Raw genomic sequence first — 16,599 nt, forward strand, 5'->3', positions numbered from 1 at the left:
ATCAGATACGGAGCAGCCAGAGTGACCCCAGCTCAGTTTTCCAACAGCTTTGTGATGTTAAGTGTTTCATGCGATGCTGGACTCCTCCAACATCGCTACTGTTGGCGTTAGCACAGTCCGGCTACTGGGCTTATCCAACATCACTATTGCGGCATTACCATGCCCCAACTGCCAGGCTTGTCCGACATTACACGGCTCGCTCCATGGAAAACTAGCATTACCTTAAAAGCAAATGAGAGGGTTTCTGTGTTAAAAGTTCACTCACACTCGCGTCAAACCGCATCGAGTTAATTTCAAAATTTCAGACTTGTTTAAGTGGATTTCGACATTATTTGGCAACCTACATCTATTAAATGACGACCTTGGCGATTTTAAATGCATGCAGAGTACACAATGCTAACGGACGAATTGAGGCCTCAGTGAGTCAGCTAGCATTAGCTACATTAGCCTTGTGGCTAAAGAAAAAAAACTGTTGCATATTTATTATGAGATGCCATGCACTTCCTGGTCCTGATTTAGCAGCACAGGTTATGGAGAAAAACACACACAGTGTAGGTGTGTGTTGTGCTGGTTCTAGTGGTTTCAGGCACAGCAGTGTTGCTAGTCTATTTGTTACAAATTGAAAACTGGGATGCTCTCGGTAGAATTGAGTATTCCAATGTCTTGCACGGGACTGTAAACACTTGACAAAGGAAGCCAGTAGATGATGCACATTGAGTTTCTATTCTGTAAAAACGCTGATCAATATTGCTTATAGGTGGTAAACTGTTATAGCAGTGTATTGCCCCAGTGCTAACCGCACCTCAGCTGATGTGTGTACAATAACCCATGACTGTGGTGGTCATCGTAATCCTCATGGGGATTTTAGCCTGGCTGTGAGCTGCAGTGAGTCAGTGTATATCTGTGCGGTGTCTCTCTCTCTCTCTCTCTCACACACATATAGAAAATCTATCTAGACTCTGTAGAGAAGTACTGTCAATACAATAGGACCCTCTGAAGTAGTCAGGCGTGGACTGGAGGGGTATAAAGGTCCCCCAGCATTAATCTGTGGGGCTGTGTAATCATGCAATGACAGTGCTCCATCCAATACTTTCGAGATGAGTTGAGGAAGAGGTGGGGTGGTAATCGTTCAACATCCTGACCTGGCTTATGCTCTTGTCACTAAAGGCAATCAAATTCTCAGAATAATGCACCAACAAAAGCAGGATAAACTGCTAAGCAGGTGTCCCAATACTTCTGTCTGTAGTGTGAGTGTGTATATATGTATATATTGTTATTCTCCAGTACAAACCAGTAAAAGCCTTGCTGTGCCATTCATTACCCACCCCTCCCAGTTTCACAACAAATGACACACTGTGGTCAGATAAATCTCTTTAGTGACATGGTGACAAATATAGCGTCCTGCCTCGTAATATTTCCCATTAGTCACAGATTAGCCTTCACTTCCCTGTTAATCATAAATATACTGAGAGTAAATCAGGATGGACAGCAAACGGCTAATGCATTTAATTGTGGCTTGGGCCCATCACTGGCCCTCAGTATATCATTACCATTTAATGGCTGGGACGAGCAGCTGCCTCGAGGATGAGCTAGGCTATAGGCTGGAAAATCGACTGGGCTTATATGCCGATGTCTAGGATGTTTGCTCCAGATTTCCAGTCGGGACACAACTGGCTTTGGCTGCACACTTATCTTTCCTCTCCCTGTGCGGGCCCAAAACCAATAGTGTCAGACATGGAAAAACTGGCCTGTGCTGCCTTTTTCCAGAGCTCCGCTCCCTCTCCGAAATGAGTCGGGCTGAGAGGGGGAATACTTTTGAGGTCTGGAATGTGAGCATGATCTCCCCTCCTCCCCTGCTACACTGTACAGCAGAGAAGCTTCTGCTCCAGCCCTGCTCTATCACCAACGCCTACAACCAGCTTCTCACAGCCTTCATCTCACAACAGAATGAAGCCTCTTGTTCTTGCGGATTCCCGGACTCCCTCCGTCCTCTGTCGAGTTGTGTTTCTACCTTAGCCTGCCTGCAGGCTGAAGCATCCTCGTCGGTCTGTTCCATTCCAGTGAGGTGACCCTGTTTTTGTCCAGGTCTTTGGTAAAGCTGTGTGTGTGTACACACAGGGTTCTCTCTGTGCCTCTTGCATGAATAGGCATTTCTCCCTGCCGTATGTTGCGTAACACGGCCTATATCTTATGATCCCAGCGTGGCTGTAATTCCTCTCTGAGCCATACTGAGACAGTGTCATGTGAGGGTGACAGCAGGCCACTCCGGAGTGGTTCTCTGCCCAGTAACCCACAGTGTCACTCAGATTGTGGCACAGAAGACAGTAGTTACACAGTCTTGCAGAAAGCAAAGCTTATCTACTTCATTCATTTGCATTGTTTCTTTCTCCCACACACACACATGACACACTGTTTGTTCAGTAAGTTAATATTTGGCTGCATTACTGAGTACAATACAGTCATGCCAGTAAGGTTATAAAGCTAAAGCTTTATAATGATTGCAATAGAGGTTAAAATGAATTGCAATCAAAAGAATATGTATCGCAATAATTGTACTGTATTGTACTTGTATTGTTGTATTGTCTCAGGGCCTCGGCTGTCGATGGCTAGTAGCTGCTGCCGATTGCTAGCAGCATGACCGGTATTCGAACCAGCAATCGTCTGATCATAGTGACAGTACCTTAGTCCGCTGGACCATTCGGGACCTCATACTTTTTGAGCCTGTGAAAATGGAGGGAATATCATTGCTCGCTGTTTCTCCCTCACTGTCAGTACTCCTCTGTTCCTGTCCCTGTGTGGAGTCCAGGCTGCAGGCTATCTCAGCACTGATACAGGCCTCTCTCTTGAGCTCCGACGACTTCTGGCCGGCTCGCCTGCCCGGTGAGGCTGTCGGAGTAGCTGATTGCCTCACTGATGCTGACGCTGGTCAAGCAGACTGAACTGGATTGTTAGCCAGCAACCCTGAGGCCTGGTTGTTCTGCTGCTTTGCCCTTATCAGACGTGCAGGTTTACAGTGTTTGCGAGTCCCACCGTGTCCTTTAGCCATTAAGGTAAACGGTGACGTTTTGCAGCAGCGATAAAACAGATTCAGCACAAGCTAGCGCTCTCCAAGCAAATGCGGAGCTTGCAGAACACTGGCTGATTTCAACTAGAATTGCCTCGGTGTACAGCAGCTGACTGGCACGCTCTGCAGTGTTGCCATATATTTAGTAGGTCATAAACATGAACACAGCACAGCTGCTTTGAGTATACACTCTTTTGTGCCTTGGGCAGTATTTCAGTGACTGGAAGTGCTTTTAAAGAGAGAATTTGTGCCTTTCTGTTTCTGCGCTACTTCGTTAACCTAATCAGTGCTTTGGAGGGAGGCTGCACGATATATCAGTTTTAAGTATACTGCGATATTGATGTCTCAGAAAGCTGCAATATGAAGATTTGATTACCCCAGTCAATCACATCAGATGTCTGATGTGTGCTTTTATTCGCTTACCATGAGAGATGCTAGGCTAACATTGCTAATAAACACTAGGCTTAGACTGTTGCCCATCTCAGCTCTGTAAAAAAACTATTTGGGTGAACTGGAGAATGAAGATGAAGTTTTAAAAGGTTTGAGAGCGGTGTGTGGGAGGTTTTTACACAAACATGATTGGTGACCGTCTAAATCCGGTGTTTGTTAGCAATGCTAGCCTAGCATCTCCTTTTCTAAACTGAAGAAGCACCTGTCAGATACCTTAACATGACCTGGCTGATCGACTGGGGTCAGTGATTTAGTGAGTCTTTTAAGATCGTAAGACCATACCATACCATAGCAATTGCTTAGCAATCACTTAACACCATAGCAACCACCCCAGGTGCCATAGCAGCTGCCTAGTAACCGCTTAGCAACACCATAGAAATCACCTGTAGCACCCATTTAGCAACAACTTTGTAACACCTTAGCATCCGCCTGGGATGTCGTAGGAGTCCTCTACCAACATCATAGCAACTACCGAACAGTCCCAAAGCAACCTGGGACCATCCAGCAGCGCTCTAGCAACCAACCAATCAACACCATGGCTACCATTAAGCAGCACTGTAGCAACCACAAAGTTGCATCATATCAACTACCAGAGCAACCACATACCAATGCCATGGTAACCACCTGTAGGTAACTACCTACAAAACTTGAGGAACTTCTAGAGGTTGTTATTTGAAGATTAGGCTTCAGCTTACACACAGTCACCTTGTCCGCTTCAGCACCGGGAACCACCATTAAAATTACCAGCAGACGAAGTGTTGCTCTGCTTATTTTAGTTTGAATTATTCTGTCGTTAAAAAGCTGTAGCGGCAACAGAGCCACATTCCTCAGTCCCTGATCTCCCCTGTATTACTCTGCATTCCACATGGCTCATATCTGGGATACGCTGGTTTCCCCAGTGTCCACTGACCCATATCTTTTTCATTTAAGTGGTGCCTTGGGACATCTAACTACAAGTAGTGTAGCTTTATGCCCTGATGGTCCCCTTTGTTCTTGTGCTCATGCCATGCGGGCGTATAGTGAGGAGAAAGGAGGTTAGTCCTCTGTGATTTAGCAAAGGTCTAACCAATAGCACCAGATAGCACTCCGTCTTTTCTACACTGCTAATGTGGGTCCCCAAGTGGCTGCCTCATTCCGTGACCTTTGCAAGGATAACCTGAGGTTGTTTACTGCCAATCCTGGCTGCTTTTCTATTAACACATATGCAAATGACTGTATGGAGGTTTTTTTTTTTTTTTTCCCTCCTCCCCCTTTTTCCATGAAATGAAACTGGGGAATCCCAAGTAGCCAGGGAAGATATTTTCATTAGCAGCTCGCTCCCTTCCCACTCGGCTCTTGCCCTTGGATATTGCGTTCGCCGCTTGGTTTTGCACTTGTGTCCGGTGATAACAGCTCTAAGAGGCGATAACAGGCCGCTTTCTCTCAAGCTGCTTTGCTGATGCTGCGGTCACTGAGATGTAGTTCCTCTCTGGGTTTATCTGTGCATGGCTGGCATGTTAGGCGTCGACAAATTGAGGGCTCAGCGTGTTCAAACGAGAGGGAAAAGGCATGCTATTTCTGTCTGGCTCTGGCCACTTCTCAGTTTTACTCAGTTTCCGCCTGCAGATGTGATCTGAAAGCCTTACTTTCCTTATTCAGCAGTCTGAAGTCAAATCTGGCTTCATTCTCACTTACCAAAGCTGCATTATCCCTCTCTGAACTCCTCACCTGTGGTCTCTGCTCTGCTGTTCTTACATTGGGTCATAGGCTTCCCTGAGAAGAATGATAAAAGCTTAGAAAGTGAGGGGCGGATGGGGTGTGAGCAGGGTGTGAGCAGGGGTACGGGGTTTGTAAACATTGGCACCTGACTCTGAGCATGCGAGGGAGTGTGTTTGCATAGGTCACCCATCGCTTCTCAAGCACTTACAAGCATTCACACGTGCTTTCTCTCAGGCATAAAACCGCATCACTGCTGTTGTGTGCTCTAAAGGGGAATTCCAGTTTTCGTGATTCCTGCATAACCTGATGTAAACCAGGACAGTGGTTTGAGGTGAACTGTCCAATTCTGAAGAAGCTCCACAGTGGTGGTGAGCGAAAACCACCGACGTCTGAAGTGTTCTAATGCCTCTAAAAGCTCCCTCACAGAGACGTCTTCCGTAATATGGCTACGGATACACCTTCTTATGAGGGAGACATCCTGTTAAGTTTTGTGAAGCCTGTGGGCTGACCTATGTTTATTAAATCACATCCGTGGTGAGGAGTAGGTCTCTTTTGTGCCACCACAACAGATCTGACCATTCAAGGCATGGACCTTGCAAGACCTCTCGGGGCCAGCATTTGTATCTCTTCTCTTCACAAGTCCTGTAAGCTGTGAAAGGGGGCCGTTGTGGATCGCATTAGTAAGCCTTAGGTGCCTATGACCATGTCGCAGGTTCACCGGTTGTCCTTATGGGGGCACTTTTGGTAGGTGCTGACCACTGCAGACCGCAAGACCGCAAGTCTGATGTTTTGGAGATGTTCTGACCCCATTGTCTAGCCGCCACAGTTTGGTTCTTGTCGAGGTGGCTCAGGTTCTTATACATCTCAATTTCTCCTGCTTTTAACCGGAACATCACCTTCAAGAACTGACTGTTCGCATGCTCCCCCTTGACAGAGGATACTGTTGATGAAGATAATCAGGGTTTTCACTTTGCTGGTCAGTGGTGCTAATGTTGTGGCTGATCTGTGTATGAAACCTCAGAGCACTAGGATTTTAAAGAAGCTACAAGTAACCACACCCTTCCAGTCACTCCCAATGAGCCGGACCGCTGACCGTCTGAAACTCCTCCCGGGCACCAGATCACGCCGGGTTAATTACTTGAGAGCAGGACATTGAGAGTGGCTCTCTCTGCAGACTGTGCACGCAGACTGAATTGTGCTCATGAATCTTTCCATCAGGAGCAGACGGATTCCGCGGTGTTCATATTTCTTGTGGTCTGAAAAGTCCTGCAGGGTCTTCCTGTTACTCTCTAGATCAGATAACGGCATGGCGTTTCATAGCAATGGGTAAACACAGTGCCATAGAGAGTGTGCTGTAGAATCAAAACCCCCTCTGTAATTCTTAGATGCCGTAGAAGCGTTTCAGGGACTGAGGGTGCCCAAGATGAAGTTAGTAGTCTGTGCAACTCCGGACTAGACCGCTCAGGTCGGAAGGAGGGTACGAATATAGGCCCTAATAAATGTGTGTGCATCTGAGTTTAGCTTGTTTTCACACAAGACGATCAAATGGCCCTGAGCTTTTGAATTTCTTAATACTAAAGAAAAGTCAAACACACAGCCCATAGTTCTGATCGAAGTCCTGATATGGCTTGCAAAATTATTAAGGGTGTGTTCACACCTACAGGTGGTTTGCTCTGGTCTGATCAGTTAGAGTTTGTAAATAGTACAGTAAATATAGGAAGGATGTCTTAAGATAGTCCTTTATTAGTCCCGCAGTGGGGAAATTCACAATGTCTTATGTTCTGGACTAGTGCAGATTTCTGTGCAGTTTAACATGGAGCAACAGCAGAGATGGCATCTGTTCATAGCTGTAGTCATTATCTAGGCAGCATACCAGGATAAGCCACACCTGCAGAATGCAGTTTAGCTCAAACTTGAGGAGTACACCTGATCGAGGGGCGGATCGAGGTCAGATCACGTTCACTGCTTTTTGTTTGTCTGGGTCTGGGCAGAGCCCACCTCTTCTTAAGGGTCTCCGTGCGGTTGTTTTGTCTGTGTCCAGCTATGCTAGATGGCGTGATGGCTACGGCTATAGCACTTTGACTTACATGCTGAGGAATTTTCACCCTGTGCGTCCAGTGCTCAGAAGCCCCACTTTCTATGTTGTCCCATTATTATTATTATTATTAATATTATTATTATTATTATGACCAAGGGTGTTTGTAGTGCTGAAAGTTGGTTTTCATCGCTGGCCTGATAAAACTTTCAGTTGGTCAGCCATTGTTTCATTAGTATACTTTAGCCAATCTGTGCCAGTGCTATGCAATTCTACATTAGTGGAACATTTTTAATAAAAATATGTAATAATAATTAATTAATTAACATCTATTTAGTCAACACATGGTCACAATGATGAACAGGGTCAAAAACGCAGTACACAGGCTTTCCAAACAAAATTGGGTCAGGCCCGCTGGACAGTGGACTGCATATAGGCTAATGTGGCTGTTTCTTAAAATGAGTTTGGTGCCTCAGTCTTAGCCTAATATCAACAATAGGAACATTTAAGAGCCAATAAACAAAACATATTACGGTGAAGTTCGAGTGACTCCGGCCACCTGTGCTGCTGTTTTATAAAACTATTATATTTTAAATGATGTATTATAGTTACATTTATATTTTTGAGTGTAAGATGTGTGACAGTGGACAACTGGTGCTCGTATCAGTCACTAAAGCACTTAAAATAGCCCAATAAAGATCTGAAATATTAAATATAGGTTCACTGAACCTCTATTAGGTGCCAGTATGGATACATATGTGGCTCTCCTATAACCCTCATGTCCCTGCATTGTAAACAAACAAGTGTCTGTGTCTGAGTGCGTCTTGAGCAGTGATGTTATTTCAGGGCTGATGGAGTGCTGACTGATTATTTTCAGTAGCGCTTGACTTTATAGCCCGGCAGAGGCGGGGGTGGGGGGTGTACCACTTCCTGTTGAAATCCACCCTGTCAGTCACACCACAACACCCTTATGCGCAGTCGCCATTAGAACTGCTTAGGGAACTTCTCGCTGCTGCAGGTTTAAGCAGTGTAATTCTCTTTATTACACAGGGTTGAATTGTTGATTATATTATTATTATTATTATTATTATTACAATAATCATCGATCTGGTGACGAATAAACGTGGCAAATAAACTCTTCTGACTTTGTTGCAGTTGCAGGATGAATTTGTTTTCACATTCCTCTGAACTGAAGTCATGCATTCCTGTGAGACTAATCAAAGCAGCTTCTATTGGTCACTGTGGGTCACTGTGGGTCATGACCCCCTCCACAGCCCCTCTGAACTGTGGGTGATGTAATTGTCAGATTAATTGGCTGGAATTTCTCCATATGTCTGACTGGACGTGCACTCCTTCACCCCAGTAATGCTCTCCTCTCACAGACTTCAGCTCTTTACTTTAAGGGTGATCACAGTTTGCTGCTGATATTTCTCACAGTGCTCTTCCTGTTTTCAAAGTCCCCACATTAAAGGACCTGCTACACACACACACACACACACACACACACCCTAATTTTACCTACCTGATTTTACTGTACTTTACTACATGTAGCTCTCTCGGTCCCTCTCTCTTACACTCTCACTCACATACACCATATGGACAAAAGTATTGGGACACCATTTGTTTAAATCTGTAATCAATGATGCACTTTTGTTGGAGTAACTGTCTCTGCTGTCCAGTGAAGACTTTCTACTAGGTTTAAGAGGAGGATTGCTATGAGGATTTGATTGCATTTAGCAACAAGAGTGTTAGTGAGGTCAGGATGTTGAATGATCACCACCCCACCTCATCCCCAAGTCCCCCCAAATGTACTGAATGAAGCACCATCCATTATTCCAGAGAACACAGTTCTTGCACTGCTCCACAGCTCAATGCTGGGGGGGGCTTTATAACCCTCTAGCTCAAACCTGGTATTAAAGTAGCCAAATGCATTCATTGGAGGGGTGTCCTCAAACATTTGGACATGTAGTGTAATTGTCACACTCACTCTTTTTCGCACACTTTCTCCTTTTCATGCACTCCCATGCTCTCTAATGCAACCCACCCACCCCCCCAAAACCGTGCCCATCTTTCACCCGCTCTTCCTCTCTCGCTCACTCACTCGCTCCCTTCCTCCTGCCAATGTAAATGGAAAGCTGAGCATTAGATGACAGCAGAAGATTTGTTCTTTGGTGGGGAGCTATTTAGGCTCAGCTTGGAAGGAATGGAGTTGGATAGGGAGGGGGTCCATCTCAAATGGCAGTGTTTCTATTGCATTACGTTTGGTAAGTGGTGCGCGCCGCTGTAATCGCTCCTCTCTGAGTGTACTGTGTCGGTTAGTCAGTCTGGCTCCAGTCACTGTGCTGTTTCCCAGTAAAGCCTGGTCATATCTGTTATGCACATCATCCTACCATCCTTAGTGGCAGGGGTGGGCAACGGGGGGCCAGAGTCCAGCACGGTTTGTGGATTTCCCTGCTCTTACAGATCTACTAAAACTGGTTTTTGAGAGCTGGGTTGAATCTCAAGGTGGGCTTGAGCAGGAAAAGCACTAAACTAGACTACAACTTTGCATATTTAGAGCATTTGTGATCTCAGTAAATCATTGTTTGTGATTACAGTTAATGAACAGTACCTTTTACCTTCATGCATCCACAGCTGGTGCGCTGCTGTGTATGGAGAACTGCTTGAGCAGAAGAGAGAACAGATGAGTGAGCGAAAAGCTGATAGAGCCTAAGAGTGTGTGTGTGTGTGTGTGTGTGTGTGTGTGTGTGTGTGTGTGTGTGTGTGTGTGTGTGTGTGTGTGTTTTACCACTCCCTTGAGAGAAGCGTTTGCAGTTCAAGTGGTGGGTTAAAGAATCATCTGATCAGTAACACCAGCATCTTGCGCTTGCCGTCTTGTAGACTGGTGACCTTTGGAAGGTGTGGTGAGGTAGTGACACACTGTAGCTTGTGCTAATGAGGGAGGGGGTGAAGGCATGTGGTGGTAGAGGAAGTCGAGTGCACCGAATATCGCCGGAAACTTGACACATCGGTTCTTGTAATGAGGCGATAGATTAACACGTCAGCAAAAAGGGAATAAGCCTCGCCTCTCCGGCAACCTGTGGTTGTTTTTGGTGCTTTCCTGTTGCATGTTGCTGCTGCTGCTGCTGCTGCCGCCGCCTTTGCTTCTTCTGTGGCATTTATTCAGGCTTCCAGCCTCAGCTGTAGGGATTCCTCATTGGGATTAGCTCTGCATTACAAATTCCTCCTCTAGTCAAAGCTGAAAAATTCTTTAAACACTTTAAATAATATTGCTTTGAAATCGCCTCTGGTTTAATAAATGGTCCTGTTGGGAATCACTGTATCTGACCATCGTCCTGTGTTTGTGTTTCCAGGTGATAACGGACACACTGCATGATGCGTGAATACAAGTTAGTAGTCCTCGGCTCTGGAGGTGTCGGCAAGTCTGCTCTGGTGAGTAAACCCAACAGAGGCAAGAAAGGACGGGATCAAATTGTCCCTAGGTGTACGATGCTTGTCCTCCTTAAGGACTGTCTAAGGCACTTGCACGTGCTGCACAAGCACTGATATATTTGCATATCTACTATCTGCCCCAAATGTTCACCGCCAAGATGTGTTTGATGTCCAAAATTGCTACAGGGCTAATGTAGCTAAGAGATAATGCAGAGGTGTGTGTGTGTGTGTGTGTGTGTGTGTGTGTGTGTGTATATATATATATATATATATATATATATATATATATATATATATATATATATATATATAAAATGTGTATCATTACTTTGCATTGAGCAAACTAGTGTTGTCCCATTACTACATTTTAATTATCGATGGGTTCTTAATTCTTAATCTGGGTTTTATAACATCCTATATCCAAATAAACAAGATGATAAAACATGTAAAATATGCATATTATAAAGAGTGACTTTGGGATTTGTAATTTAATAATTCTTACTCATAAGAATATATATATATATATATATATATATATATATATATATATATATATATATATATATATATATATTTTTTTTTTTTTTTTTTTTTTTTTTTTTTTTTTTTCTGTAACCCTAATTTATACATTTAAAATAAGAGATTATCTTAAGGTTTCACACTGAACGCGGTTCATGCTGCACTCGTGGTGGCACACGTGCACAAGTGGAGGTGGGGATCTCCGTTTATGCACAGTACACTCTCCTATCCTGACCCCGCTATGCAGGCATTTGTTTGAAAGTTTGGCCTGAACTTTACTGGGGTTCAAGCTTTAATAAACCTGTTGGCTCCATCAGCCTTGTAGCTCTAGTAGAAGTCTAAAGAAGCAAATCTCAGGGCCTCAGTCCTGTCTTGAGTGATCAGCTACACTCACAGTGGCTCTGGCAGACGTCCAGTTAGCATCCCACGTCTATAGAAGTGCGCCCAGTGGTTCTTTAACCGCTGACGCTGGTTTTCCCTGGTTTAAGTGAGAATGCTAATCTGGGCCGTCACGTGGGAGCCAGCTTGCCCCTGGAGGACTCGTGTCCTCGGCCGGGTCACTGTGGGGCTGTGAGAACACATCTGGCCTCTGGTTTGTTACTTTCATTTGGAAAGCTGAGTCAGAGATGGCAGAATGACTCAAGTGCCTTTCACTATACTACTCCCTGAATTATGGCAGCGGCACGGCAGACACTGATGACGGTGTGGTGCTGGAGGGGCTCTCGAGTGAACTGAAGAACATGAAGTACTGAAATACTTGTCCACACTTCTTTTAGTGTAAAATGCAAGGTAGTGCTTGTACTTCTCCTGGGGTCGAAGAGGGGAAAGGAAGGGTTGATGCTGGGGATGGGATTTTGAATCGTGTTGAATATGCTCATTTTTACATGACTAGAAGTTACTATAATTATTACTGTGTTTATTTCTGTTGGTTCATTCATCACAGCACTTCAAGACGGCGTACAAAGCAATATTTTAATTATATGAAAAAAATGCAGATCATTTTCACAGCTGGCAAAATGAGTGATACACAACTGATTTTGCTTGATTTAGAGATCTACCTCTGTATCTGTATTAGATGATACAATGGTGTTTCCTAATACTGATGAGTACTTTGTTATTTAGCAAACCTGTGACTAGCAGCCGGAGAAATCCATGGTAACCGTTTCATAGTGAATTTCATGCTCATTCATAATTTTTCTTATTGTAGACTCATGAATGCAGTCTGATGATTCACACCAATGACTGTAGAAAACATCTCTCAAAAGCCTAGCACCTTTGCTGGCTGGTTGCAGTATGATGTGCAGCTCCGCCCAGTCTCTACTGAGCGGACTCTGGTTGCAAATTTGGTAACATTGCGAACAGCTCTGGCTTAATTTCTATAGAACGGAAGGGAACCGCCCCTCCATATTTTCTACAGTCATTGATGATCCTTATCTGGCAATTTTAACTGTTAATTTTTATTTTATTTATTTATTTATACCTTGTTTCTTTTTTTGACACGTCTACAGCATGCAGGCTTCGCTTTTTGACATAATGTGAATTTTCCAGTTGTGTCTGATGTGATGAATGGACCAATAGAAATGCTCCAAAATGACTTAATAAATCTTTTTACATTTACATAGTTTTATTATAATATTTTTTTTTGTTTTGGGGGTTTTCACATGACTGTGATTATGATTTTTTTTTAATAAATTACCATGTTTGTTTTATCATGTTTAGACTTTTATTTATGTATTTGTTTCTTTATGACTCATAAATATTGGCCAATACTCAAGGTTTTAATTTCTGTATTGGAAATGACAGGTTAACACAGTGTTTGGTGTGTTTGCTGGTTTGCTCTCTTTTGCCATCGATAGTCTGTAAGCTTTGCTGGCATTGTGCGTCCTCACCCAGCATGTTACCCTACTTTTTTCCATCCCACTGAACTCAAATAGCCGACCCTCTGGAGAAGCGCCACAGTGGCTCGACCCACTCACCTCTGGGCCCCGACAGAGAGCCCATTGGCTCCATGTGTGCGTATGTGTACACCATGGAGTGTGTGAATGACCGGTCTCGCTCCCTCCCTTTTCCCCCTCGCCATGGCTGAGCTCTCTCTCAGTGCACTGGGCAGACCTTTATTGTCCATTAGCTCTAATTGGAGCACTGTGGATAGGTCTGCGTGAAAAGGCCGTGGCGAGTAAATGCACTCGCATTAAGCTCCTTGCCTGCTTCATGCTCCGAGGCTGAGGGAGGTCTGTACAATCAGATCACTTCACTGTCGGGTCAGCCTGGTGTCCCGTAACATGGTAATGGTGCACTCTGCCTGTGTGCAACAGACAGGGCTCTCGCTGCCTTCAGTGCAGGGCAGTGGATTTGATGCAGCACCCGCATGTGGACCGCATTTAACACTGTTTAAGAGCCTGTGGTCTGAGGGCTGGTACTCAGATTTACACTGTGGAGGTGGTGTAAATTTTCTGACCTCATAAATTTGATTTGAACTGGAGCGGTCACTGTTGATGGTGTTTTGTAATTAATCGATCGAGTAATCTCTTTTAATTTTGTTATTTAAAGCCAGGTAATACAAATCTTAATAATGCAGAGCTTTCCAAGAGGTCCAGAATACTTTACTGGAAAAGGCGTGTAGAGAATTTCCCAATAATCTAGAAACAACCAGAAATGTCATAAAATTGTGCACTTGATCAAAAATGTAATAAAACCTAATAATGTAAAAACTTGTCTAATAATGTAATACAGAATTTTGTACCTTTTAATGTGTCACCATTTTTTTTTTACCAGTAATGTAATACCTTATTACACCGTTTGTTTAAATTATTTATTTATTTATTTATTTATTGTAAAAACAACCTTTTTTTTAATACAATTTTTACAACAATTCTGAAATTATTACATTAAGTGGAAATAATGAAGTGCTGCAAGGCCAAAAGAAAATATTTCATATTAAACACTTGCTAAATATACAAAAGAAAAAGCAGCAGCAGAAGTTAAAGAGCCCCTGTTGCAGTCTATTTTCCTCCTGAGGTCCACTTACGGCTCGTTATGTAAATGAGTTCTGCTTCTGCATGAATGTGTGGGAATAAACTGTTGTAGGCTGATTAGACCGGTAGATGTCAGTTAGGGCTGGGCAGTATAACTTTTTGTATCGTATTGTGATCAATTTTGTTATTGTAATAATGAACTATACTTTTTTGAGCATATCGTGGATATCAGTGCATGAAGAAAACCAACCAACTGCATGTTTAGTTACAAAGGGTGTAATCAGTCCTGTTTAACTGCTTAAAAAATGTACAGTACATTTTTAACAAATATAATTGTATTAAGTATGTGATGATATTTTGGTAGCAGTTTAAGATGCAGCCGACACTGATGCATTTTGTCTGTGTTTTGCAATACATAACGTAAATATATCTTTAAATAATGTGAAATTTTTTTCCATCTTTTGCAGTTTTTTACTTCTGACATGTCTGGTAGTTTTTTTACATTGTGTCAGAATGTCATGATGAATGGACCAATAGAAAAACCCCATGTTTTGGAATCAAATATTTTTACATTGGCTTCCAATAAATCTAAAAAGTGTCTCTTGTACATGTATAGGTGAACATTTAAATGTTTACTATATAGAGTTTTTATTTAATAAAGAAGTTTTTAAAAGTTCCATTATAATTTAAAGGTGTAAAATTAATCTGTGCGCTTTTTTTTTTCTTTTGTTTTAAGTAAATTTGGAGATTTACTTAAAACTTACTTATTTTTCATGGCAATTTTTTTCTTTTTAATCAAGTAATCAGTTGTATTTTTATCGTATTTGATTAATTACTTTTAATTACTAATTTAATTAATTTAATTACTACTAACTTTGAATCATTTTTAGAGTCCACACTAATGTGACTACAGGACACTACAGGAATGCAGAGAAGGAAAAACACAAGTTTTCTTATTTTTACTTTACAGATGTGAGCGTTTTAGTTTGGCCAGGAAAGATGGGTGTATGCATTGACTGTAATAATATTCATACATTACAATGTCAAGGCGGTTGAATCATCATCCAAACAGAAGGTTACGTCGCAATGCACTGATGCCTTTACTCCCTCGGTGCCGTGTGGTTTACAGAGTTGATATCTAGAACACTGAAGGGAGTTGAATAATAGCCAACCATAACATCTGAAGTTTGAGCAGGCGGTCCTCACACAGAACATGAAGTATAAATCATGACTGGCTGTATATGAAAATAATCCACTATGGAGTGATTTGCTGGGGCCATGACATGAGACGAGGGGCCGTTACCATCTTGAGTGGATTATTTTCATATGACCTCACACTGCGGAGTTGTTTGACTGCATATCACGGCAAGCTTCAAGTATGTTGTCTTTATTAAAGAACACCACACTGTAGAATGTACATTGTTAACCTATACATTGTACATTTGGCTGACTCTCTCATCCAGGGCAACTTGCACTCAAGTCAAATTACACGGGTAGAAGAATGTAGTATTAGGAACGTTGCCCATGGTGTAGAATGGTGTGTTTCATCACTGTCGTGTGAAAACCTCCATAAGGGCAAATTTACAGAAACTTTGAAGGAAACTTTCAATGGAAGTCAATGTAAAAATATTTGATTCCTAGTCCAAAATGATTGAGCAACTTGCCCTGAGTGTCCGAACAGCAACTAAAGACCCACCTCTTGGGCGAAGTGTAGTGTCGAGAATTGTGGTCTCCATTCTGACTTTTTTATTTAATTGTATCTAAGCTTGGAAGTAGATTTTGGATCCTATTCGGTAAAAACTTGTTAAAAAAAGCACTTTTGTAAGTCTCTCTGGAGAAGAGTGTTTGCTAAATGCCTTAAATGTAAGTGTAAGCCATTTAAAGCATTTCTATTGGTCCGTTCATCATGTTAATTTAGACGCAATGTAAAAAAACAACTGCCAGGCTCAAACTGTGTCAAAAAGTGAAAACCGGTAAGCAGGTACGTGGTTAGGTTAGTACACACGGTACAAAACAGGAAGTGATGCAGCATTGCTATGCCAACATGCGTTGTTATCCTGCCGCCATGGATGAGGGCAAGACATCCAGGTACTTTGCCCTTGCGAAATGCCCCTGCCTATTTATTGGCTGAAGACAGTGGCTGTGGTTTGACTTTAGGTCTGTACAATAAGCATTCCCTGACGATTTACAGCTATTAGGAGTCCGAAACCGAAGGGCAGCCATTCACACAATTATCATGTTATTGCCAGTCAGCGCCCAGAGCCGTTATATACAGAAAATAGGCGTTAACGTTAGGGACTGAGTGCCTTTTTAGTATGTTGCTGTCAAAGTTGATGAATGACCCTACCCAGTATGTTGTCTTGAACATTTACATTTATTGATTAATTTAATCAAAGACGATTCGATTCCCTATAGTTGTATTATCA

The 16,599-nt window shown here is 42.8% G+C and overlaps 1 protein-coding gene across 1 annotated transcript in view; it reads left to right on the forward strand.

Annotated features, from left to right (window-relative positions):
* The window catches only part of rap1b (RAP1B, member of RAS oncogene family), a 66,188-nt gene that overhangs the window by 29,309 nt on the left and 20,280 nt on the right, over positions 1-16,599 (forward strand). The window contains exon 2 of the mRNA XM_072673134.1: positions 10,601-10,679. Within this exon, the coding sequence (XP_072529235.1) occupies positions 10,620-10,679 (60 nt within the window). The 5' untranslated portion in view covers positions 10,601-10,619. The remainder of the gene's footprint in view (positions 1-10,600; positions 10,680-16,599) is intronic.

Source organism: Salminus brasiliensis, chromosome 2, assembly GCF_030463535.1.
Source record: "Salminus brasiliensis chromosome 2, fSalBra1.hap2, whole genome shotgun sequence".
NCBI lineage: Eukaryota > Metazoa > Chordata > Actinopteri > Characiformes > Bryconidae > Salminus > Salminus brasiliensis.